Here is a 26275-nt window from a genome sequence, read left to right as displayed (position 1 = left end):
TTATATAAGCTATCGATTTTTTAATAACTTTCCGTCGATTATATTAAATACGATTGAAACTTGGCAACGTTTCACTTTTATGGGGTTGGTAGCAGTACTCGCCTCTGTGTTGAGCCACGTAACGGCAGTTGCTAAACGTAAACATGCCGGTGAATTTTCTGTCATTCTGGATAAGAGGTTAGGTGCCCGCGTTTTGGCTATACCCAAATCCTGTCGGTATGTGCACGTTTTTGGTTCTCTTCCGTGCTGTGTCTACTATTTTGTAGTAATGTCAACGATTTTAGGGTTCTCTTTTATGTTATGTTCACAATTTTTGGTTTTCTTCCGTTAGATTCATGATTTTTTGGTTTTATTTCCAAAGAGAATCAAAAAATCGTGGACATAGCACGGAAGAGAACCACAAAAATGTGCACATGCCGACAGGATTCGGGTACAGCCAAAACGCGGGCGACGCTGCGTTGCCACATCTACCTACTCGCGAACTATCAACTGCTATTTCAGTCTAATTTCGATCGCTTTAACTTGTAATATATTTGTTATTAGATGGTGAATACGTGTTTTCTTGCGTTCTAAATGTTCGCATTAATTTACTGTATGCGTAGGCACGTTTTTTGAGCGTTTATATAGACTAGATATTAAAGAAAATTGGGATCAATCATCGCCGTCAACGCTTTCTCCATCTAACCCCATGTAAAACGACGCATTTTTGGAAATTAATATCTCAGCTTCTGGATGGTCAATAAATCTGAAATAATTCTCACACATGCGGTAGATCCTATACTATCATATATATTTTTTACAAACTAAAATCTAGAGTTGACCAAACTGCTTCAACCTCCTTAATAACAAACGACTAACAATCGATTCGTAAAAAAAATGTCATAAGTCGAAGTTGTCCGGCTAACTTCTATGGCCGGTATTCATAGTCGGTTCTTATACTTAAGATCGTCTTAAGTACAATCTTAAGATGTTATTAATCAATCACAAAGCCGTATTAAGGCTGATTTATAGAGGCCGTAACCGTTGATTTAAGCCGTAATCTTTAAGAAATTGACCAATCACAAGCTGTAGTCGCGTGTTCTAAATGGTTTCGCCATTTTGTTACAAAAGATTGATTGAGCCAATGCGCGTGAGTCTACTCAGTGGCCAGACTCTTATATAGGACTCTAGAAATTCTGTGCCTATTGCCTGTTTCTAACCAATCATAGCATTTAAATTTTTTAGGTTGTAATAAACGATTTTTTGGTTATTTCCTATTCCTATTGCCTGTTGCCTGGCATTGGGCGCGTTCAGCAGATCAAGCCGCTGAGTAGCAGTAGAATGTGATTGGATCTTACTTTTAGAACCAACCAATCAACGCATAGTGTTGATAAGACGAACTCAACAGTTGTGTCTGCTGAACGCGGCCATTGTGCAAGGAGCTTAAGCTTAGGCTGAGTTTCCACTAAGCACGTCACGCGCGCGTCATCCGAGTTAACCAATCAAAACATTCCATTTTGATCTCGTTACAAATAATGTAATAAAATGGGATGCTTTGATTGGTTAACTCCTGATGACGCGACGCGTGACGTACTCAGTGGAAACTCGGCCTTAAGCTCGTTCATTTCGCCGGTTAAGTTAGGTTAGGTTAGGTTTAGCGGTATCGGTTCATGTGTTTCACGAATTTTGTATCACATATTTTGTATTACAAATATAATCAAATTATAATAAACGTTTGAAGTAAAAATGGAAGAACAGAGAAAACGAGTCGAAGATCATATGACGAAAATGGTCGAAGAGATTGACAAGACATATTTACGAAAAATGCAGGTACTTCTGTTGAATTTCAGGTTATATGCTGACTGATTGTAGTACGTATGTAAAATATACATTTAATTATGTTTTTTTTTATAATTACAGGAATAAAAGTATATATGTAAACATGTAATATTATTATTATATATTATATAATTTATTAATTATAGAGAATACACAAATATCTTTAGCGACTGTAATAATTAAGATTTTATTTACATGTGGCATATAAAGTAAGGATTTGATAATAGGTTTGTTTTTTTTATTGCTGCAATAGACTGCATTAAAACTTCCCGGGACTTGGTTAGAGGAGCGAGTGTGGTGTGGGCAGTAATAGGAAGCGTGGCGGGCGTTAAAGAGTTGAATAGGTAGAAGGAATAATAGAGAATCAGGATAGGATAATAACGGAAGTTGGAATCCCGGGAATATTATAGTAAAAGAGTGTTAAAGGCAAAGGTGAGAGCGTGAGGTTAGGGTGCGAAGGGGGGAAGGAGCTGCGTGTGTGTTCCAAAAGAGAGCATTAAAACTTCCCTTCATCAATTTTCAAACATGCATATACCTATTTAAATACAAAGAGTGTACACTTGTTCAGCTATAAAAAACAGACCTAATGAAAATCGTCGAATAGTATCATAAAAAAAATTAAAAATATTTTTAATAATTATTCCTAAAAATTTGTATAAGTTCTATACATTTTTATAATCTATCCTATTAATCAGATAAGTTGTATTTAATTATAATTTAATGAGTATATCTATAAATTATGATCAAATAATGATTTATAAACATCCTTTACAAGAAGAAAAATGTCTAGAAGATTGCTTATTTAAAAACTTTGAAAATAAACTGGTCTCTTAATAATAAATTGTTATTCTTTTGAATAACAACCTTTGAATTTGATATAGAACAGATTTAATTATTCTATTTATATATATTTACTAATATTGTAAAAGATGTCTATTATAATTAACAATTTTATGTATACAGAATGTTCTAGAACTCTCTCTGTCGATGCAAACAGGAAGGTGATTCTGCATGAAAAAATAAATTAAAAATGTAGAATAAACTTTTTATACAAGGCTTTGTTTTTCAGAAAAACAATTTTGAATAGTAATTATTTAGTATAAAGGAACCAGCCCCAATGACCTTGACCTTGACATATGTTGTCAAGGACATGACCCTGAGTAACTTTTCCTTATAACTTAGCTGTCGCTCATTCTTCATTAAAAAGTTATTAACAAACCAAGTTTGAAAAATATAGCAGTTATTTTGAGTATTGAAAGGTACAAACAAATGTATGTGGAAATAGTACATGTATGAACGAAGGAAAGTTATTTAAAGCAGTGAATCGTTTATATATTGAACAGTCTTTTTGTTGAAGTAGAGAATAGTTAGCATAGAAAAGGATAAAAATGAAGATAAGGGGAGATACCTCCAATGATCTTGACCTTGACATATATTGTCAAGAACATGACCCTGAGTAACTTTTCCTTATAACTTAATCGTGGGTAATTGCTTATTTAAAAGTTATGAACAAAAAAAGTTTAAAAAATATACAAGTTTGTATCAGTACTAAAGGAAGTATGTTGCTGATATATGTGCAGTAGACAGTACACATATCAGTAAATTACTTCCCTTAGTATCGACACAAACTGTTATATTTCTCGAACTTTTTTGTTCATAACTTTTAAATAAGCAATGAGAAACGATTAAGTTATAAGGAAAAGTTACTCAGGGTCATGTCCTTGACAGCATATGTCAAGGTCAAGGTCATTGGGGCTGATTCCCCTATACTAAATAATTACCCGTTTTATCATACATATCATATATATAATTACGTCTTTTGTATTAAAGAACTTTACCCATTTTGGGCTATCCGGGCTTAGTCATCAATCATACATAATTTTAGATAATAATGGTAAATTAAAGAAAAAATATAGTTTTAGACCTTCAAATCTCTGCCAGAAGCAGAGATTCTGACCTCCTAATGATGTTATTTTATTCGTTTGATGACTCATCATCACAGCTGTCCAAGATGCTAAATACGTCATTGCTATGTTCAGAAGGTACCTGTATATTAAAAAAATAAAAACAACTAGTACATCCACCGCTTCATGCTCCCTCCGTCCAGGACAGATTTCATTGGTATCTTTATATGGACATCACTGACTAACTGATTCCGAAATAAATACACGCTTGCAATCAACTAATTATTTTTTTATTTTTATTATGTACAGGAGTAGGTAGTAATTGTTCACCAAGTACAAAATAACTCGTCTTTATTGCGTGCGAGGAAGCGGTCATGCGACCGAGTTGAGAGTTACAATATGTCTGCCGGAAAGGCTGCTTATTCTATATGGCAGGACCGGAAAATGACTATCGTGCCCTCTCGCGGTTGTACTCTTATGACTATCGTGTCCTCTCGCGGTTGTACTCTTATGGCTATCGTGCCCTCTCGCGGTTGTACTCTTATGGCGGCTATTCAACTTATGAACATAACAATTTTATAGTTGAACATGACTTCCAGAATTCTAATTTTTGTTTTTATCCTCGCCTAAAGATTTCTTTTTGCATCCAAACCATCTCCTCATGATAATAGCGATAACAAACAATTAAATGTTAAATATTTTTTGGATGATTATATTTGTTGACGCATTTTCTTATAGCTAAGTTTTTGGTTTTATATTTGGTTAAGTTAAGGCTCCTGGTCCCTGAGCCGAGAACTCTGCGTTGACGGTGGCGACGTACCGTCGCGGCAGAAATCAGAACTCTCTCCAATGGAGAATTCTGTCCTTTGTGACATGTTGACAACCTATTTTGTTGTGCATGCTATTTCTTTATTATTCGCTCTGTGCTTGTGCTCTAACGTTTAACGTATTCGTGAAAGTCGTAAAATTGGCCGAAAAGTAAGATTTGCATGCGGAAGGAACGTTTTCACCTCCTTTCGATGGTCGTTAAACGGCTGTTTTTCCCGTATGTTTAGGCTTCGTTTTATGGCTGTTTGTTTATTGTCGAGGGAAAAGGGTAGTTTTCGGCCAATTTCGGAAGTGTTCTGAAACGATCTATAGTGATGTTTTATCGAAATGTCTTTTTATTTGAAAATGGCATGCACAACAAAATTGGGTGTTTTCCTCGCCTCGATAGTAAGAATCCAATATGGCCGCGGTGACTACCCAGGAGTCTTAAGCAGGCATTAATTTTACTAATTCATTATATTGTCATAGTAAAAAAAATTGGAATCAGTGACACAATCAGTGATGTCCATACAACGTGATACCAATGAATAAGTTTGTTTTAGGAGAGATTCGAGCATTTCAAGCCTTCGAACATAAAGCGGCGGATGTACTAGTTGTTTCTTTTTTTTAACAAAATTTAAACAAAGGGCTTGCAAACTAGCAAGATATTTGTGCTACATTTATTATATTCTGAACAATACAGCTAATCAATAAACAAACGTTTCGGCCATTACTGTGGTCTTCTTCAGTGTAACAAAACAATAACCTTAATACTTTTTTTAAATATACAGGCATCTTCTGAGCATAGCAATGACGTATTTCTCATCTTGGACAGACATCTCTGATGATGAGTTATCGAATAAATAAAATGACATCATTAGAAGGTCAGAACTGCTTCCGGCGGGGGTTTGAGGCTCTAAAACTATTTTTTCTTTATTATCTACAAAATTATATATGATTGATGATTATAGGCCCGGAACTATAGCTTAAAACCCCTTATGAAAATGGGCGAGGTTTTTTGTACGAATACTTTCCAGTATGTTTCGTGTTTTTAAGTTTTCAAAAGCTAAACTGATATTTTCTTTCAATTGTTTGACATACTCGCAATATCGTGACAATATGCAATAGATTTAATGTAACCTCACAAATGTGTGTTAAGGTTCCTGTTTCCCGACATCTTGTGAGATTGTGATGTCTGCAGAAGCGAGAAATGTTGAGAATTGGCACGTCGAGAATTCTTGCATGGCATTTCCAAATAAAAAGGTATTTGCATAAAATAACACTTCAGATTACTTTAGCACACTTTGAAAATACTTAGAGGGTTAGATTAGGTCTACCCCTTTCCTTTGATAGATAATAAACAGCCGTAAAATGAATAATACGAAACCTAGTCATGCGCCTGGGCAATCTGGGCATAAGCCTACGGGTGCGTTCGGTTTGGACGCTCACGCGCTGTAAGCGCTCACGCTTATAAGCGCTGTTTTCAATCGTTCGATTTGGTATCTGAGCGCTTACACAATAGTAAGAAATGTCGTTTGTTTTGGCAATGTAAGCGACTATGAGCACGTCAAAATGGCAGACGATAGGTTATTGTGTGTTATATTTGCGCAAATAATAACATTATTAGAATTATTATTCAATGAGGAAGAATATTTAATTTTTAAAATAAACTTTTTTTTTAGAATAAAGCGAACAACATTTAATTTTATTCTACAAATTTTAAAACTTAAATTACTAAGATCAAAATCAGGACGTAAAACAATATCACCTGAAAAACAATTATTTATCGGTATATGGAAAATGGCCACCCCAGATTCATATCGGTATGTTATTAATATTATTATTACACATTGTTGTTTCAATTTTTAACCCTCAGGGTACGAACTATAAAAAAGTTACGTTCCGTACGGACATGGGTTAGCCTAACCCGGCGACTTTGATTGACTGTATATCGGGCTGTAATTTGTCAATTAAAACACTTTTTTTTTCTTTGGATCGGAAATTTTCTCAAAAATACAATGGCGTTGATAGATTTATTACATTATTTGTTTAAACAAAGATACATTTGAAAATGTAAACCATTCTCAAAAAATTTTCATAAAAATTCATTTTTTCTTTTAAATTGCATAACTTTATGAAAAAAAAGATATCGACATTTTTTAAGTCGCGTTTGAAAGCTAAAAAGTTGTTCTTTGAAATGGCTGAATTCGTTTTTTGATCCATTTCAAAAAGTATATTTTTTTTGAACTATGAAAATACCCGTTTTTTTGCGATAGCGATATAACGTTACTTGCTTGATTTATCGTAATAACGCAAAAAAAAATATCTTAAAGTAAAAATAGTTCTTTTGGATGTTGTTGATTAGTATAATATAAATAAATAACAAAAATTGCATGCACGGATACGTTATGCTGGTATGCTACAGAGCATCATTTTGTGGTTAGAATGCACAAAAGTATATTAAAAATAGTAAATTATACATACCAGAATACTCTACTGCAGCAAATACTCGAAAAACACAATTTTTTTTGTTTGAAAAACACGGATTTTGTAACGTTCCGTACGGACTGGGTGTAGACTACCCGAGTTTAATTTTCAAAATCGTATAACTTGAGCACCAAGCGTAGACTGACGCTGCCCCTTGGCGCTCACATAGTAGCTACCTCAAAAATTTTTCCCCCCCCGGTACGGACCCCCCTCATTCACTTCCTTTGAAATGGCGCTACTTTCAAAATTCGCTCGGGTTACGCTAACCCAGTTCGTACCCTGAGGGTTAAATCAAATAAAGGGAAGTAAGAGAGGCAATCAGAGCCACGCGCGGTATTTAATGCGCAATTAAAATAAGTCAATAATAAAATATATATATTAGTTAATACAAATTCGGACGTTTTGACACATTTTGTGTCATCTTCAGCGTAAAAATGAAAATAATACATGAAAATTTCAGACGATAAATTACAGTCAATCGCGATAAAATAAGTCAATCAGTAGAAAAGCGCAGTCAAATCAATAAAATAAAATTCATACGAATGTTCCATAGTCTGTCAGGATATGCAAATGCTCCGAATCGATCGCACCTTCGACGTTTACTCTCAGGTTAGAAGACCAGACCAGGTAGAAAGGAGAGATTTGATTGTCCTTTCTAAACCGTGAATCGGAGTCGCAATATGTTAAAAAACGCAATGTATCAGTATTAAAATTACAATCACGAATTCTTACTTACGGACCATTACAGACCAGTAAGTTGCAGTGTTAAAATAATGTATCTGTCGCTCTGGCATGTTGTGAGTGAGTAAAGCGTTGGTAGAAATTGGAAGGTTATAACATAATAAAAGCGGGGTGTATGCATGAGTTAATGGTGGGGATAAATATTCACAACAAATAACTGTAAATTTTTGATAACCTATCAATAACGTTCAAATAAGTATCCGGTAAACCTTCATCCGTGTCCGTCTACAAATTCAATCCATTTTCCTGTTTCTTTATGCACAGCATCTCGGAAATTAATAAGCGTTTATAAAAATACGATTTATTATCTAGAATTTCCACATTATCCCAATCGAAATTACGATTTAATGCTAATCTATGATCTGTTATAACAGAATGATTAGATGTATTCCAATTTATATATGGTTCTGGTGTTCCTTAATTCTTATTTGTAATTGTCAGCTTGTTCGGCCTACATAAAATGCGTCGCAATCATTACAGTTAATTTTGTATACTACGTTACATTGTTTAGAACGTGGGAGACTATTCTTATGAGCTTTTGTGAAGGTTCGCATTTTGTTTAAGCTATTATACGATAATCTCACTATCAGATCCCTTGTTATGTTCTTAAATTGTTCTGTTTAAAAAATTTAGAGTTATTCGTTGTGAATTTTTATCCCCACCATTAAGACCCAGTTTCACAAGTGTCGGTTAACTTTTAATCTTAGATTAACTCACTCTTCGCCTCCTTCTAACGTCCCCCTTAGAAAAAGACGAAGAGTGAGTTAATCTAAGATTAAAAGTTAACCGACACTTGTGGAACTGGTCCTAACTCATGTATACACCGCTTTTATTATGTTAACCTTCCAATTTCTACCAACGCTTTACTCACTCACTCACATGTCAGAGCGACAGGTACATTTTAACACTGCGACTTACTGGTCTGTAATGCTCCGTAAGTAAGAATTTGTGATTGTAATTTTAATACTGATACATTGCGTTTTTAACATATTGCGATTCATACTCCGATTCACGGTTTAGAAAGGACAATCGAATCTCTTCTTTCTACCTGGTCTTCCAACCTGAGAGTAAACGTCGAAGATGCGATCGATTCGGAGCATTTGCATATCGGCATATCCTGACAGACTACCAAACATTCGTATGAATTTTTTTTTATTGATTTGACTGCGCTTTTCTACTGATTGACTCATTTTACCGCGATTGACTGTAATTTATCGTCTAAAATTTTCATGTATTATTTTCATTTTTACGCTCTGAAGATGACACAAAAAAAGTGTCGAAACGTCCGAATTTGTATTAACTATAATATATATATTTTATTATTAACTTATTTTGATTGCGCATTAATTACCGCGCGTGGCTCTGATTGCCTCTCTTACTTCCCTTTATTTGATTTAAAAATTGAAACAACAATGTGTAATAATAATATTAATAACATACCGATATGAATCTGGGGTGGCCATTTTCCATATAGCGATAAATAATTGTTTTTCAGGTGATATTGTTTTACGTCCTGTTTATGATCTTAGTAATTTAGGTTTTAAAATTTGTAGAATAAAATTAAATCTTGCTCGCTTTATTCTAAAAAAAGGGTTTATTTAAAAAATTAAATATTCTTCCTCATCGAATAATAATTCTAATAATGTTATTATTTGCGCAAATATAACACACAATAACCTATCGTCTGCCATTTTGACGTGCTCATAGTCGCTTACATTGTCAAAACGAACGACATTTCTTACTATTGTGTAAGCGCTCAGATACCAAATCGAACGATTGAAAACAGCGCTTATAAGCGTGAGCGCTTACAGCGCGTGAGCGTCCAAACCGAACGGGTTTGAAGCACAGTATCTAGATTTTTATACCGCAAGAGGTACTGCAATTTATACCACGCATGGCATAAAGCACGCCAAAATTAACGTATATTCTGTTTCAAGAAAATCTATAGAAAATCGATTTTCTCTAGTATAAGGACCGGTGAACGTCCTTAAGGAGGGTTATTGCTCAAATCAATTTGATAAGAATTAGTTTAAATTTATGGAGGAAATTCGTATATGGGAATCTGTCCATGCCAAAGTTGAAGACAATTGTCTGTATTGTCGAGTAATTAATTATTGAAGTTATACTCTTGTCTCTCTCTTATACACGGGTGACACAGGAAAAATGTCATCTAACTTGTAATGTAACTCTCGAAAGCATATTAAAAATGATAAGAATTTAATGAAAATAGGTTCAAATAATTCTTTACATATTTAGGAAAAACTTTCTCGAAGACTGAGATGATTCGTCTTTAAAGTTATCAAGAAATTGTAAAAATAAAATAAAACCACATTTATTATTGTCATTTCAACGTGGATATATAATAACCTATTTGGGTTTCAATTATACAAACAACTCTTTAAATCTTAAGAAACAGCAATTGAATGCATTCCACATATTTATTTGCTAAAATTTATTTATTTCACGCGACGAAAATCTATATGCTTTCCCCTTACCGCGCCGCCTGCCCCGCAGCGGGACTTCACCAACCTCCTTAATAACTGTCAAGGGAAAAGGATGCAACTCGGAGTATTTTTGGAATGTGCTGAAATGATCTGTAGTATTATTTTAAGCAAATATCTTTTTATTTGGAAATATACCATGCAAGAATTTTCAACGTGTTATTTCTCGCTTCTGACGTCACATTCCAACATGGCCGCGACGAGTACCCAGGAGCCTTATTAAGTGCATACCTGCTAAATATTCAAAGGTGTTCTAAAAAATAAAGTCTCGTATAAAAAAGTTTTATTCTACATTTTTTACTTATCTTTTCATGTCATCCCTCATCCTGAATTATCCCCTCTCCACTAGTTCAGAATCTCCTCCTTCACTATCAGTTCTGGAACATCCTGTATATAAAATATATGTATATATAATAATATATAATAATAATAATAATATTCATTTATTTTATATATATATTATACATATAACAATATTTCATACAATATTTCATATACATATACGAGGTGTCCTATTTTATTTTTGACAATCAAATATCTTGATATCACATAGTTTTAGAAAAAAAATGTTTCAGACAAAAGTTGTAGGGTGTAAAATAATCTATTTACTGATCTTATTAGTTTGATCTTGGATGACGTCATCAAGGTCAGGATAAAGTCACCTTGAATTTTTTTAATGCGATCCCCTATTTTTCATGTTATATTCTCGTATAAAAGTATCTAGGTAAAGTTATTGAAAAGTGAATGCTTTACGAGATATTTCATACTTTACTATAAAAATATTATGACAAAATTTAAAATATCTCAAGAAATTCTTAACGAAACAAAGCTTTATTATAGTGTTTTGAAAACATCTTGACAAAGGCTACAAAAATATAACACGAAAAATAGGGAATCTCTTTTAAAAAATTCAAGGTGATCTTGTTGTGAACTTGGCGACGCCACCCAAACTGATAAGATTAGTAAATAGATCTTTTTACACCCTACAATTTTTGTCTGAAACATTTTTTTATAAAACTTATATTTTCTGAGTTATTCAGGGGTACTTTCACGGATCTTTTTTCCCTATCCTATATACATATAACAGAATATATAACAGTTTTGTATTATAAATATATATAATTATATTTGGTTTTAGAGAGATATGCACAAGTGTGCTGCACAATGTTGTGAAAATGAAACATATAGCATACAAAAAGTACATAACTGTGTGGAGAATTGTAGTTCCTCTTTAAATAAGGCACAACAATACGTTCAAGGAGAATTTGAACGAGTACAGGTAATTAAACTTGTTGAATTTATATAATTTCTATGATCTGACTGCTTGTGTATTTTGTAACATTTTGTTTAGAAGACGTTAAAGTATGTAAAAAGGTAGATGGCTGCAAACACACATGCATACACAAACTGTCAGGATTACACAATAAAAATATATTAAATTTATAATAATATATGTATTTATATACAGGGTGATTGAGGAGGAATCTGCAATATTCCGAGAGGTATTGATGATTCTAAGCAAAAAGAGTTATATCAACATTAGGTCCTATTCCTAACGGTTACCGAGATAGCCTGGTTATAACGTGAAAAGGGCACCATGCGTATGGAGGGATAGAAATGAAAAACAAAGACTGACAACGATGTGCAGTGTTGTTAATAGTTAGTTAATTGTTTGTTCTATTGTCTATAATAGCCTTAGGCTGGGCGCATACTATCGACTGTACATCGACTAAACTGTTTAATCGATGTCGAGTAGCAACAACGATTTCTTATCAATTAAATAATTTAATCGAGGACTGTATTATTACAGAATGAGTGTATTCAGTTTTAACGAGCTTCTCGTGTTAATTGGCCTATGTATTAGAAAATATAATACGATTTTTGTCGATAATATGCGACATTATAGACAATAGAACAAACAACCAACTAACTACTAACAACTGCACGTTGTTGTCAGTCTTGGTCTACTATTTTTCTCCCTCCATACACATGGTGCTCTTTTCACGTTATAATTGGAATATCTCGGTAACCGTTAGGAATAGGATTCATGTTGATATACCTCTTTTTGCTTAGAATAACCAATACTATCACTTTCTGGAATGTTGCAGATTCCTCTTCAATCACCACGCACGCACGCACGCACGCACGCACGCACGCACGCACGCACGCACGCACGCACGCACGCACGCACGCACGCACGCACGCACGCACGCACGCACGCACGCACGCACGCACGCACGCACGCACGCCCGCAATATATTATTATGTATTTCATATACACATTTGTATGATATCCAAACTAAAGGATGCTTTAGGCAACAAATTTTAAATATGTTTTGTTTACTTAATTTTTAAGTATACTTTAGTTTTTAAAGTATGATGTGTATTTTTCAGAATCGCTTACAAAGGTGCATAATGGAATGCAATGATAATATAAAGGACAAAATGGGACCAAATCCGACTCAGAGTGAAGTAAACAGGTATAGCGAAGAATTTGAAAAGTGTGCTACTAAGTGTGTAGACTCTTATTGCGAATTACTGCCGACCTTGGAAAAATCTATGAAGAAAGTCCTCAGTAAAAATGAGTTATTGTAATATCTTTCTCAGCTGGGAAATAGATGTTAACTCTGCGTCTTACTTGTAATATCTTTGATTAAAAATATCTCCTGGCTAGCATATTACTTAAAAAAAAGTACTATGTACAAAATAAATGCAGCAGCATTTAAATCTGTTACTTAAATGTATATAAATTGTTGAAAATATTTTTTACATGATTTATTTAATAATCCCCAAAAATGTATCTAAAAAAAAAAAAAAAAAAAAAAAAAAAAAACATGATTATCTTAATCCTATCTCTTTTTCTCTTTTTTATTTCTTTCCCTTTTACTGTACCTATTTACAAGTGCCTATATAAAACATAAGAAATATAGAAAAAAATCAGCCGTTTAGTTAAAATCTATATCAGCGTGTGAGAATCAATAACAAACGACAGATTGGTACGCAGGTAAATGTAGGTTTTGATTTGAGTGCGTGCTATTGTACGCGATATTATTGGCTAACTTTCATTGCTCAAAAACAATTGTCTTGACATTTTCATATTAAAATTAACGATTTTAATCGGTCTCTAGGATAACTGGCATGCAAAAATATTATACAGTAATTTTAGGAGATCTTGTTTATAGCGTGAACTAACTCACTGTTAATCAACTAATTTATTTTCATTGTTAGCGGCTTCTAAGCGGATCCAATTTTTTTTTTTATTATATATAATTCGATTCATAAAGCCAACAAAGCTTCGAGAAGTTGAAAAATTTTTTAATTTTCTATATGTAAATAATGAATATAATCAAAACATTTATTGCTTGGACACATGCGCGCACATACAGACATCAGTATTTTTTGATGGAGAAATAAAAAATATTCCTTATCTCTTTTTTACTTTGCAGAAATGTCAGGCTTATAAGCATTAGCAGACACAATATAATAAACAGATGAAACGCATTAATAATGATTTGTATTAAACGAGAAAGTTAGTTTAGTATATAACGCGTCAATTGTAAAAGGCGCCAAGTACACGCATAGTAGTGTATATGTAGTTATCTAAAAAAAAAAAGAAAGTGGTAGTATTATACATCGAAAAAACCTAAGTAACAAGTGGTAGACGTAATCTTTATATCTCGAAAAATCTTGAAAAAATCTAAGCAGTAGTATCTTTATTTCCGAAAAATTATAACCCAAGTGATACACATCACAAAATTATGTTACCTTATCAAAAAGAAGAGTCGTGCTTCAAGTGATCTATTACAATTACAAAAAAGAAATGATATCTCTTTAAATTACAGCGCCAATTACAGAGAGAACATATATATTGCCTCAAAAAATAATTGTTGCACTACTTTGAAAAATTTTTACATTGTGTCAATTAGAAAAGTATGTATGATAACAATTTTATAAGATTAAAAAATTTTATTTAAATTTAACAAGGGAATACAAGATATTTAAATACAAAGTTTACATGTGTATTTTTTAGTGGTCACAAAGAATTACAGAGGTACACAGTACAAAATAAAAATATTTTATTAAAATACATAAATTTTTCTTGTAAAAAAACTTGGCGCTGCTAGACCTCGAAATTTTAAATAAATAAATAAATTTATCCTTTACTTAATGATAAGCCGCATTATCCGCCGTCCGCGTCGTCACCCGCACACCCATATCACTCACTCGCACATCTACGCTGATAATCATTTAATATTACTCCCATCGCATTATTTTCTGAATTATTTTTATTTATTGTTGTCCTTATTTATTTAAAATTTCGAGGTCTAGCAGCGCCAAGTTTTTTTACAAGAAAAATTTATGTATTTTAATAAAATATTTTTATTTTGTACTGTGTACCTCTGTAATTCTTTGTGACCACTAAAAAATACACATGTAAACTTTGTATTTAAATATCTTGTATTCCCTTGTTAAATTTAAATAAAATTTTTTAATCTTATAAAATTGTTATCATACATACTTTTCTAATTGACACAATGTAAAAATTTTTCAAAGTAGTGCAACAATTATTTTTTGAGGCAATATATATGTTCTCTCTGTAATTGGCGCTGTAATTTAAAGAGATATATCATTTCCTTTTTGTAATTGTAATAGATCACTTGAAGCGCGACTCTTCTTTTTGATAAGGTAACATAATTTTGTGATGTGTATCACTTGGGTTATAATTTTTCGGAAATAAAGATACTACTGCTTAGATTTTTTCAAGATTTTTCGAGATATAAAGATTACGTCTACCACTTGTTACTTAGGTTTTTTCGATGTATAATACTACCACTTTCTTTTTTTTTTAGATAACTACATATACACTACTATGCGTGTACTTGGCGCCTTTTTTTACCTTTTTTTTAAAAAGGTAATTTTGTACGGATATCACGCCTTTTTGTAGTATTACGCATTTTATAAACAGTATGTACAGGGTAAAGCTATTTGGAGGTATAATACTACCACTTTGTTTTTTTCGAGGTAACAACATAACAGGGTAACAACATAATACATATACACTACTATGCGTGTACTTAGCGCCTCCTTTTACCTTTTTTTTAAAAAATGTGTATACACATAATAAAAATGCGGAATTATTTTTGTCAGACATAATTTTAATTCATCCAATTTTTATTATGTCTAGACATAATTTTAATTTGTCCAATTTTTATTATGTCTAGACATAATTTTAATTCAGCGAATTTTTATTATGTCATGACATAATTTTAATTCTGCCGCTAGGGAATTTTTAAGTCGATTCTTATGAATCAAGCTTGAATTCGATGACGGGTTCCAGATAGTGCGCTCTATAGTTTTCGGTGTCCAGGTGTAATAATACGTTGAATTCGATGTCTAGGTGTCCCACGTTGCCGATGACGAGGTCCACATAGTGCGCTCCGTAGTTTTCGGTGTCTACGTGTATTAATACCTCGAATTCGATATCTACGTGTCCTACATTCAGATTTAAAGTTATTAATACACCTAGACACCAAAAACTACGAAGCGCACTATGTGGACCTTGTCATCGGCAACCTGGGACACGTAGACATCAAATTCGAGGTATTATTACATCTAGACACCGAAAACTACGGAGCGCGCTATCTGGACCTCGTCATCAGCAACCTGGGACACCTAAACATCAATTTCAAGATATTAATACACGTAGACACCGACAACTACGGAGCGCACTATGTGGACCTCGTCATCGGCAACCTGGGACACCTAGACATCGAATTCAACGTACGATTACACCTGGACACCGAAAACTATGAAGCGCACTATCTGGATCCCGTCATCGGCAACCTGGGACACGTGGACATCAAAGTCAAGGTATTAATACACGTAGACACCAAAAACTACGGAGCGCACTATGTGGACCTCGTCATCGACAACCTGGGACACCTAGACATCGAATTCAACGTACGATTACACCTGGACACCGAAAACTATGAAGCGCACTATCTGAATCCCGTCATCGGCAACCTGGAACACGTGGACATCGAATTCAAGGTATTAATACACGTAGACACCGAAAACTACGAAGCGCACTATGTGGACTTCGTCATCGGCAACCTGGGACACCTAGACATCGAATTCAACGTACGATTACACCTGGACACCGAAAACTATGAAGCGCACTATCTGGATCTTATCATCAGCAACCTGGAACACGTGGACATCGAATTCAAGGTATTAATACACGTAGACACCGAAAACTACGGAGCGCACTATGTGGACCTCGTCATCGGCAACCTGGGACACGTAGACATCGAATTCAACATATTATTACACCTGGACACCGAAAACTATGAAGCGCACTATCTGGATCTTGTCATCGGCAACCTGGGACATGTGGACATCGAATTCAAGGTATTAATACACGTAGACACCGAAAACTACGGAGCGCACTATGTGGACCTCGTCATCGGCAACCTGGGACACGTAGACATCGAATTCAACGTATTATTACACCTGGACACCGAAAACTATGAAGCGCACTATCTGGACCTCGTCATCGGCAACCTGGGATATCTAGACATCGAATTCAAGCTTGATTCATAAAAATCGACTTAAAAATTCCCTAGCGGCACTTTCTGCCAAGCGTAGAGAACCTTCTTTTCCGGCAGCGGTGGTAATACGATGTAAGGATACGAAATTTCTCCAGATAAACATGAAGGAATTGACTCAATATATATTATATAAGTATATACCTAATTTACCTAAAATACCTAAATAGAAATCTTCCTCCTGACCGATAAGTCTATCGACCTAATTTCGAAATACGCGCGCGATATCGAAACTGGCGATACCTGCGCCGCCAGCGTCGAAAAAGTGAAAGTAACGTTTCTGATTATGACGTCATCATACAAGACGTCGGCGTTAGAAGTATCTTAATAAAAAATTTTCACATTTGGACTTTGCGTCGCAATATCTCCGCTCGTAGGGCACGGAGCGGAATATTATAAGAGAAACCCCCCCCTAATTGGACCCCAAGCTATCGATCAAGCCTACTTAGAACTTGATGCGTTCACTCGTTATCGAGATCTCAACATCTCGGGTACTCGCAACCCGTCGCGTCGCGTAAAAGAGTCACGGTCGGTCTCGCTCCGCGTGTACTTGGCGCGAGACACTACCGTGTCTCTTGATATTATTTTTGATCGATCTCAATCGAATTATTATATTCAATATTATTGTTATAAATGCTACAATTCTTTAATTCTTTAATCATATAGTATACTCGCTGCATCTCACTCGGATAAATTATATCTCTTGTTTTTGAGGTACTCCGAATTTCGAGGAAGGAAATTCTCTGTCTCGTCCTTTTAGATTGTAATTCAACTGATCTGTAGATCGATGCAGATATGGCCTTTCCCTACCTTGGGTATTGATATTGCGATACCTGCGCAAACATGATCCACGTTCGCTCAGTAGCCGCCGGATCTCGGAACAAGCGTTACATAAGTAATATCTATCGAGATTTTACGTTCGGACTGTTCGGTCATGTTAGAAATTTGTTTATTATTACTCAAAACGCTTTTGCTATTTCTGTTTTAATTCTTCAATTTTTGTCTTATTGTTGCTCAACGAGTGTTGGTGTTTTAGTATTTTAACGTTTTTTTTTAGTATTTGGAAAAATGGAAAAGGTAAGAATTTATTCGTAACTCTCTAAATTTTTTCGCGTGAAATATCACTCTAATCGAGTGGAAATTCACTCGAGCAAAGAGTGAAAATGGAACATATCTTATCGAGTGAATATTGACTCGATTTGTCGAGTGATTAGATCACTCGCGCGCTCGAGCGAAATTTGACTCGTGTATTTGAGTGAGAACTTGCACTCGATCAGAGTGCCTTCTTCAGGTGTCTGATTTTGCTGTTCGCTCGTTCTTAGAGTAAAGTTTTACTTAAAAGGCGAACATGTTTCCTAAGACTCACCACATAGCATTTCCACCTGTTATTTTAAAACGTTGGTTAGGTTAATTTGCTAAGGCCCGGTTGTTCCAACCTATTGGTAAACTAACTAATAGTTAGTTTAAGGAAAAACGAATCGGGAAGCCGCGAGTTGCGGTCGCGCGCGAGGAGGAGGCTCTTCGTCAGTATCAGGACACGATACACGACGATCCCATCCACGGGGAGGCGTCGCGAAGCCGTCGCGGCTACGATCTGTGCCCGCGGAATCACCACCGTGCGAGCATGACCGCGACGTCGATGACGAGCCTGACGGTGAGCACCCGGGTGGTGGTCAGAAGCCGGGCATCTCGGGTCTGTGGAAGGCCGTCAAGGTCTTTCAGCAACACTACACGGACAACTTCGTGCAGGCGATACTGGATGTCCTGGGCGATCAGCTGACCGGCTGCACCCTCGTCGTCGGCGGCGACGGACGGTTTTACGGGAGGCCTTAGCAAATTAACCTAATCAACGTTCTAAAATAATAGATAGAAATGTCGTGTGGTGAGGTTATATCAACCTTAGGAAACATGTTCGTCTTTTAACATGATATTCACAAAATCCACGCACTAATATCCACAATTCTTCGAAATCTTTAGGTATAAACACAAATATACATCACGTAAGCCCGACATTAAAACACGTCACGTCTCTTGCGCGGGCTACGCAACTGACAATGAGCCATTCGGTTCAAGTAAATTTTCACTCGACCCGAGTGCTCGGAACCAGCGTACCACAATTCACTCCGACACTTCGAGAGAATAATTAAGATTATTTTCACTTTATAGTTCGAGTCACAGATTTCACTCGAATCGAGTGAAAATAAGTGTAAAGTCACTCTGTGAAGAGTTGATAGTGCATTCACTCAAGCCAAGAGTCAAATTTTCACTCGAAAATATTTAGAGAGAAGATATATAATGCAAAGATAAAGATATACATTTTTTTTGCGCAAAACATACGGATATATAAAAATGACGTTTATCGCAGTTTGTCATCTTTGTGATAAACATTTTTGATTCTGCTATATCTACATTAACTTTTCTATGTACATACATATATAGCTCTATATATTCGAAACTTTTTAATTCTGCAAATTTTGCAAGGTGTCTACTATAAACTTGTCAGCAGAAATGCAACAGAAAAGCCAGCAAAGATACAACAGAATTTGCTAATCAGAATATGGTGATAAATGAATTGCAGAAATCTGCCATTTTGTAATCACTTATAAATGATATGTTTCATTTAAATGGTTACGAAATGATAAATTCTATTCGGTTTCTGCAAATAATCTATCAGCAGATTTATGTCAGTAAATCTGTTGCAGAACATGAGCTTAAGTGGATGCGATTGATGTCGATCTGTCACAATATTGTGCTGGAATCTATATACCAGCAAACAAACGTATTATTAACATTTTGTTTATTGAGTCGTTTTCATTAAAAGAAATAATATCTTTAAAAATTTCAAAAGATATGTGTGATAACGATCAGGACACCTTCTAAGATAAAAAAAAAACCAATTGACAACATCAAATTCAATCGATGAAAACACTATATTTGAAACATATAGTGCGTTGAACACATTAGTGTGCACTATATATGTTATAATGTATATTAAAACCGTTATACATTGATCTAATCAGTGTGTAAAGTAAAATGCAATGCAAATATCTCAAATAATAAAATACATATTTTTCCAAACAGCATATTAGTGTATTGAGGATTTCGTGGTTTGACCGCGGTTTATGTTTTTATATTACACATTTTTTTACGTCGAGTTGTGTGCAAAAATTCCAACAAAATTCGCTAATATAAGATGATTTAGCATTTCTAATTCTTCAGATAGCCAAATCTACCGAGAACAGATTTTGAGAGTATCTGCTGCAAACTTTATCGATATAATACCAGCAGAAATGTCTAATTAATTAATTATTATATAATATATATTAATTATATATTATTATAACAGAATTTGTTAATAGTGTTAACCGAATATAGTAGATTGTATGATAATTTCGAGTAAATTAAAGTAATGTTTACATGTGTAACGTGAAAATCGTAACAAGTTAAACTTTAAATTATACTCTTTTTATTTTTTTATTTAGGTATTTATTTATGTTTTTTTAGCTTTCCAAAGTCTCCCCAAAATTTATAGCAACAAGCGTCAGTGAACAGATTATACCACATCTGGGCACGTATTATGGAACTTTTCGAAATAGATTCCGATTGGAATTGTTTAGTTATTTCCCGGATTTCTATTGTGTTTTCTAGGGTAAACGGAATAATTCCGATCAGAATCCATTTCAAAAAATTCCATAATACGTGCCCTAGTTGTTGCGATATCTGAACCAATCTGCTGCCAATCTGTTAAGTTGTACTGCGAGCAGTTTGCTTACTGTTCGCATCGAGCCGCTCGGATCGATGTATAAATAATATACTTTTTTATACATTTTTCATGTGGTTTACTATTTAACGAGTTTCTAATAAAACATACCTATTTTTCCACAAGTGCAACAATTATTTTGTGCATAAAAGTCATCGTACAAGTATTACATTTTATTACATGTTTTTAATTTTTCAAAAAAAGATTATTTTTATATTTAAAATTGGAAAAAACTTATTTAAAATTTTTTAAAAATTTCTGAAACTTTTAAAAATAATATAAGATTTCATATTTTAAATAGTTCTATGTATAATTCTTTTTTAAAGATTAATATACACACGTACGAAGACACTATTTGCAGTGTAAACATGTTGTTTATTAAATTTGAAAAGATATAGAAATGTATATTTAAATTAATAATTCTTATCATTTATAATATTTTTAAAAATTTACATTAAAATTTGTGAATGCAAATCAATCTCTCCTCACTCGTCAAAACATATTTGTGAAAATTATTTGAAATCGGAGAATAACGATTATGAGATTAAGACGTATCTATCTTTCCTTTCACTCGTGTGACGTTTACAAAATCCGTGCCACATATAATACATATCATAAGAAACCTACATATAGTTGTGACTATACAAGTATTTATGGATTTCATGCATCGTCTAACGTCTGACACATCAAACCGTTTTTTTTTAAGTTTCCGATTTCTTATGTCTCACACAGACACACAATCATATTTTGATGTCAAAAAGAATAATCATGTAAACTCTTTTCATGTATTTAATTATGGATAATAAATCAGTTTTTTCCTTATATTATTACTCGTCCTTGGGTATAGATTTACGAAATGTGCTGGATGCTCTCTCTCTCTCTCTCTCTCTCTCTCTCTCTCTCTCTCTCTCTCTCTCTCTCTCTCTCTCTCTCTCTCTCTCTCTCTCTCTCCCCCCCCCACACCCTTTCCTTCTCATTCCTTTTCCTTCCTTCTCTTTCCTCTCCCTCACCTTTCTTTTCAATTCGTAAATTATCAAATAATTGTAAAACACTTTAAAATCAGTTATAAAAGTTCTATTTTCACATTACAACATCCACGAAAAAAAAGAGAAAAAGAAAAACACACCTTTTATTTGTTACATATACAAGATCCATTAATACCTTCCCCTTTTGAGATAGATATTTTTTAATCAGATATATGTTATGTCTTTATATATTTACATCATGAATCAGAGTTATCTGACAGTTTGACATCTTCAAATGTTTTAGCCCAGTCAATAGAGACATTTAAATGGAATTAATTCCGGGAAGCAATTTTTTTTTTTACTGTTTTGGAGGATCATGGGTAGTCTAAAACCGGATTTTCGGGATTTTAACCCTGGAGCGTTAGCCGCTATTTTGATTAGAAAGGTGATTTTGTAAATATCTCGCTTATTTTCAACTTTAAAGTGAAAGTGGTAATAACCAAACTTGTAGAAAATTTAATACTTTACAATTTTGGTCCTTATCATTTTTCACCTAGGATCGATATTTTGGGTTTTAGACTCGAAAGTGGGGGGGTGAAATTTTATTATTTTTTTTTATTTTTTGAATTTACTTGGTATAATGAAAAACATCTTTTCCACATCACCACGGGGGTAGAGTTTATGGCGCGTTTATTCAAAAAATTAAAAAAATAATAAATTTTTACCCCCCACTTTCGAGTCTAAGACCCAAAATATCGATCCTAGGTAAAAAATGATAAGGACCAAAATTGTAGAGTATTAAATTTTCTACAAGTTTGGTTATTACTACTTTCACTCTAAAGTTGAAAATAAGCGAGATATTTACAAAATCACCTTTTTAATCAAAATGGCGGCTAACGCTCCAGGGTTAGAATTCCGAAAATCCGGTTTTAGACTACCCATGACCTTCCAAAACAGTCAAAGAAAAAAAATCGCTTCCCGGAATTAATTCCATTTCAGCGGTTTTTTCGGGCTCTATTGACTGGGCTATTCACACAATTATAAAAGATTAAAAGAACGTAAGATTAAAATGATTAAAAAGTATGGAAAAGAACTGATTTTTAAATGCTAATATTGTATTATATAGTATAGAAATTTCTTTTAACATCATAGTACAGTGGTTGCAATAGGGGAGACCGGTGCTCGTTGGCACAAGAGGCAAGTTGGCAATGGTTCCGTTTATGTATATTTATAGCGAAAAAAACAATGAAAAAGTTATATCACAAAATATCTCTTATATGACATAGGTACTTTTCCCAAAGTTTTATTTTAATCAAACAAGTATTACAATAGAAAAAGAGAAAATTTTGATTCAAGAGGTGGCAAGTAAATTTTCGAGCGTTTCAAAATATCGTATTATTGTTCTTCAGCTTGAGAAGTAAATCAAAGTGACGTATCATTAGTTAAAAGAAACGTTCTGTTACTATATGACATGTTATTTTGAGGAACAACAGTAATTTATTGTAATAAAATGACTGAAATCAAACGTAGGGATGGGGTATGTTGGCTCATATCAAGGCACGCTTAGCTTGACTTGTTGTTGCCGCGCGCGTAAGACCTGTGTATGTGATTTGCTACCTACAATGCTGATAAAAGCTAGATATATATTTATATTAATATTTTTATGTTGAAGAAAGCTACATCTAAAATAGTTTACAATTGTTTTTCTGCAACAGCATTTTGCTATTCGATCATTACAAAATAACTTTAAAAGTTACAATCTTTATCAAGAAGTACGTATCTGTTACCCGTTTTGTATTTCTATTACGTTTTCATTAATTTAACATGGACTTTTGTCGCATAGCCAACTTACCCTACTATCGGGGCAAGTTGGCTTCAATGCAGCATGTTCGTATTTCACTTACAAAGAAACTATACAGTATACAGGCGCGTTCCTGGCATGAGAATGTAGAGAAAGGTTCTCTCTATCATATTAGTACTGTTTAATCATGATAATTAGTTGTATAAAAACTTAAATGCCGAAATTGTGAAAACGGTGCCAACGAGCCCCGGTTTCCCCTACCTATATAAGTGATTAGAAACCTCTCTTATTATGGCGTACTGAATTCTGTTTGTCACCTGTAGGTATTCGTAATTACTTTTAGAGATCTCATAAAATGATACGTACTATTACATGATGAATGATGTGAGACCTTCACGCATTCTAGACGCAATTATTACAGTACGTATACACCCACTCGGCATGTTATGTTGCTGAAATATTGAAATATTCGGAAATGGTGCAGAACTATTTCGTTAACATTTCATTTGTAACTATGCATCTGAAATATTTCAGAAATGTACCTGCATCATGTTTTCTATAATATTGCATTAACAATATTTCTGAAATCTTTCAGAAAGTTGTTTACAATATTTGTATAAGTTTCTGTAATATTGCAAAAAAAATGTAGCAGATGCAATATTTCAGAAATATTTCTGAAACATTATAAAAGTAATATTACGTTTGCATTGCACGAATAATATTTCTGTAACATATCAAACGCAAAATTGCATTTACAATATTTCTGAAAAATTTCTGAAAAATTGCGTAGTAATGAAAAATTGAATTGCAGGCAGTGAATTTCTACAATATTGCAGAAGAAATATTGCAGATATAATGGTTTAGAAACATTTCTGATACATGATAAAACTATTATTTACATTTACATTGCACGCGTTATATTTTTGAATGTTTCAATGTACTTAATAATATTTAATATAAATTAATATTTGACATTGACTAGCAAAAAAGATTTATTCGTATATCTGTATTGTTAATATTGTTATGCGATAGCTTTATGCTCATCAAAATAAGCAAGTATAAGAAAGAAAGAAGCGTCAGAGTCAGAGGATCACCACTACCCTGTTCAATCATCGATGTCAAGCAACAAGGTGCCGGTATACTACTTGGATGGGAGACCGGCTGAGCAGACTTCGGACAAACGCGCGGCAGCTATACGCACATGGCTTAATATATTTTTTTTTGTTTCGGTAACAAAATATTTCATTTTTCACATATCAACAAATAGTTTTTGCGTCAGTAACAAAATTTTGTTTTCTAATACAATTTTTCTCAGTGTAAAATGTATTTGAAATATCTCTGAAGTGTTTCTGCAATATTTCGTAGATATATTTCAGAAATATTTCAGTAATATTACCGAAATATTGCCGAAATTTCTCAGCAAAGTTGCATTTGAAATAATTGTGCCGATTGAAACATTGCAGAAATGCTGCAGAAACGGTCGTGAAATATTTCTGAAATATTGATGAAAGGTGTAATATTTCAAATGGAATTTTGCAGAAATGTTTCTGAAATGTTACATGCCGAGTGGGCAATAGAGGATTATTTGTGTCAAAGATGTAGGATAAAACTTTCAGCGTCGGAAAAGATATAAAAGTTGAAATTTATTTGTTGTGATTTGCATAGTTTTGACATTAATTATGTAATTAATATAATATACTATTTCTATATATGTGTAACGTTATAAAGAGAAAGTAAATCAACGATTCATGGTTATCTAACTAGAATTTAATAACGTGATTTAACCATAAAGATAATTTGATGCTTATATTTATTTACATTTATTTCATGTATACATTCATTTATACATGTTAAAATTTACACTCTATATCAAATTTTGGTTTATATTTTAATGCCTTTTACATGCGCATATTTAATATGTTTGATATTGAATACAAATTCAATAATAATATACATATATGTATTATATACTATATTACACAGATTATGTAATCTATAAGATTTTCGGCTTTACTAAAATTTCAGATTTAAATCTCGAAGTTTCAAGTGATCTAATGTTAGGAATAAACGCATATACAGGGTATCCCAATTTAACTTTCGCACTGTAGTATCTCGGGAACCAATGCTTTTATGGTTTGGAGGGGATCATCAAATAAGTTAACTAAATTTAGGATCCGGCGCGCACTTTGGACCCAATAAGACCCAACTTGATTTTAATAAAAACCCCAATTTTTTATTGTACCATCTTCTTCTACTAATTAATTTGAACAACTTTTGTCTGAAACATTTTTCAATAAAATCATCGATTTCCGAGATATTACGGCGATGCGAAAGTTAAAATGGGACATCATATATATATTTTTTGGAAGTCAAATCAACGTTAATGTATGATATACAAAGTAAATATATTATACATATTCGTGAATAATATAAGAATATAAAAGTTTAAGAAATTATAAAACTAATGAGAATATTTATCCAGATTCTTAATTACAAAGTTGCAAGGTTTGAGAAATCTCTAGTATTCGCCGTGTGATTACGTAAAATTTCAAGCATTATGCTACTCTGGCGCGATGCCAATAATGAATAAACGATGTTCAAGCATGATGAAATTCTAGATGACGATGTTTTTCATCCTATTGCGAGCGAAAGTGACGAGTGTACTTTCAAGTACCGTATAGACATAGACAGATGATGTTCGAACCTTTCAAACTCGCGAAGCCTGAAGACATATTTAAATAATTCACTTCCCATAAAATTTTTTATATAAAAATACTAGCTAATTACCCGGGTTTCGCCCGGAAATCGTTTTTCTTCAAACAACTTCATTTGTGTGTTTCAATATCTTTAATTTAAAAAAAAGCCTTTATCAGGCAATGGCTT

At 33.6% G+C, this 26275-nt stretch overlaps 3 protein-coding genes across 5 annotated transcripts in view; 2 read left to right on the top strand and 1 right to left on the bottom strand.

The window, feature by feature from the left end:
• The first annotated feature begins 1612 nt into the window (after positions 1–1612).
• On the top strand, positions 1613–13020 carry LOC139821970 (protein FAM136A). 2 transcript variants are annotated; one of them, XM_071793439.1, is made up of 4 exons: positions 1662–1809; positions 5689–5792; positions 11397–11537; positions 12653–13020. In XM_071793439.1, exons 2-4 carry the CDS (start codon positions 5721–5723, stop codon positions 12851–12853), a joined length of 414 nt encoding a protein of 137 aa, XP_071649540.1. In that variant the 5' UTR covers positions 1662–1809; positions 5689–5720; the 3' UTR covers positions 12854–13020. The 2 variants fall into 2 exon arrangements, with proteins under 2 accessions (XP_071649539.1, XP_071649540.1); XM_071793438.1 differs by lacking the exon at positions 5689–5792 and having other exon boundaries at positions 1613–1809.
• The window catches only part of Ttll5 (Tubulin tyrosine ligase-like 5), a 228495-nt gene continuing 212726 nt past the window's right edge, over positions 10507–26275 (bottom strand). The window contains exon 16 of one of the 2 annotated variants that reach the window (XM_071793417.1): positions 10507–10645. In XM_071793417.1, the coding sequence (XP_071649518.1) occupies positions 10630–10645 (16 nt within the window). In that variant the 3' untranslated portion in view covers positions 10507–10629. The remainder of the gene's footprint in view (positions 10646–26275) is intronic. The other variant, XM_071793420.1, reaches the window with a different exon arrangement.
• On the top strand, positions 13766–19151 carry LOC139822241 (uncharacterized). The gene is made up of 3 exons (XM_071793863.1): positions 13766–13787; positions 15681–18748; positions 18844–19151. Exons 1-2 carry the CDS (start codon positions 13766–13768, stop codon positions 16859–16861), a joined length of 1203 nt encoding a protein of 400 aa, XP_071649964.1. The 3' UTR covers positions 16862–18748; positions 18844–19151.

Source organism: Temnothorax longispinosus, chromosome 11 (genome assembly GCF_030848805.1).
Source record: "Temnothorax longispinosus isolate EJ_2023e chromosome 11, Tlon_JGU_v1, whole genome shotgun sequence".
NCBI lineage: Eukaryota > Metazoa > Arthropoda > Insecta > Hymenoptera > Formicidae > Temnothorax > Temnothorax longispinosus.
The sequence above is the reverse complement of the archived record's forward strand: the minus strand, read 5'-3'. Positions and strand labels throughout refer to the sequence as shown.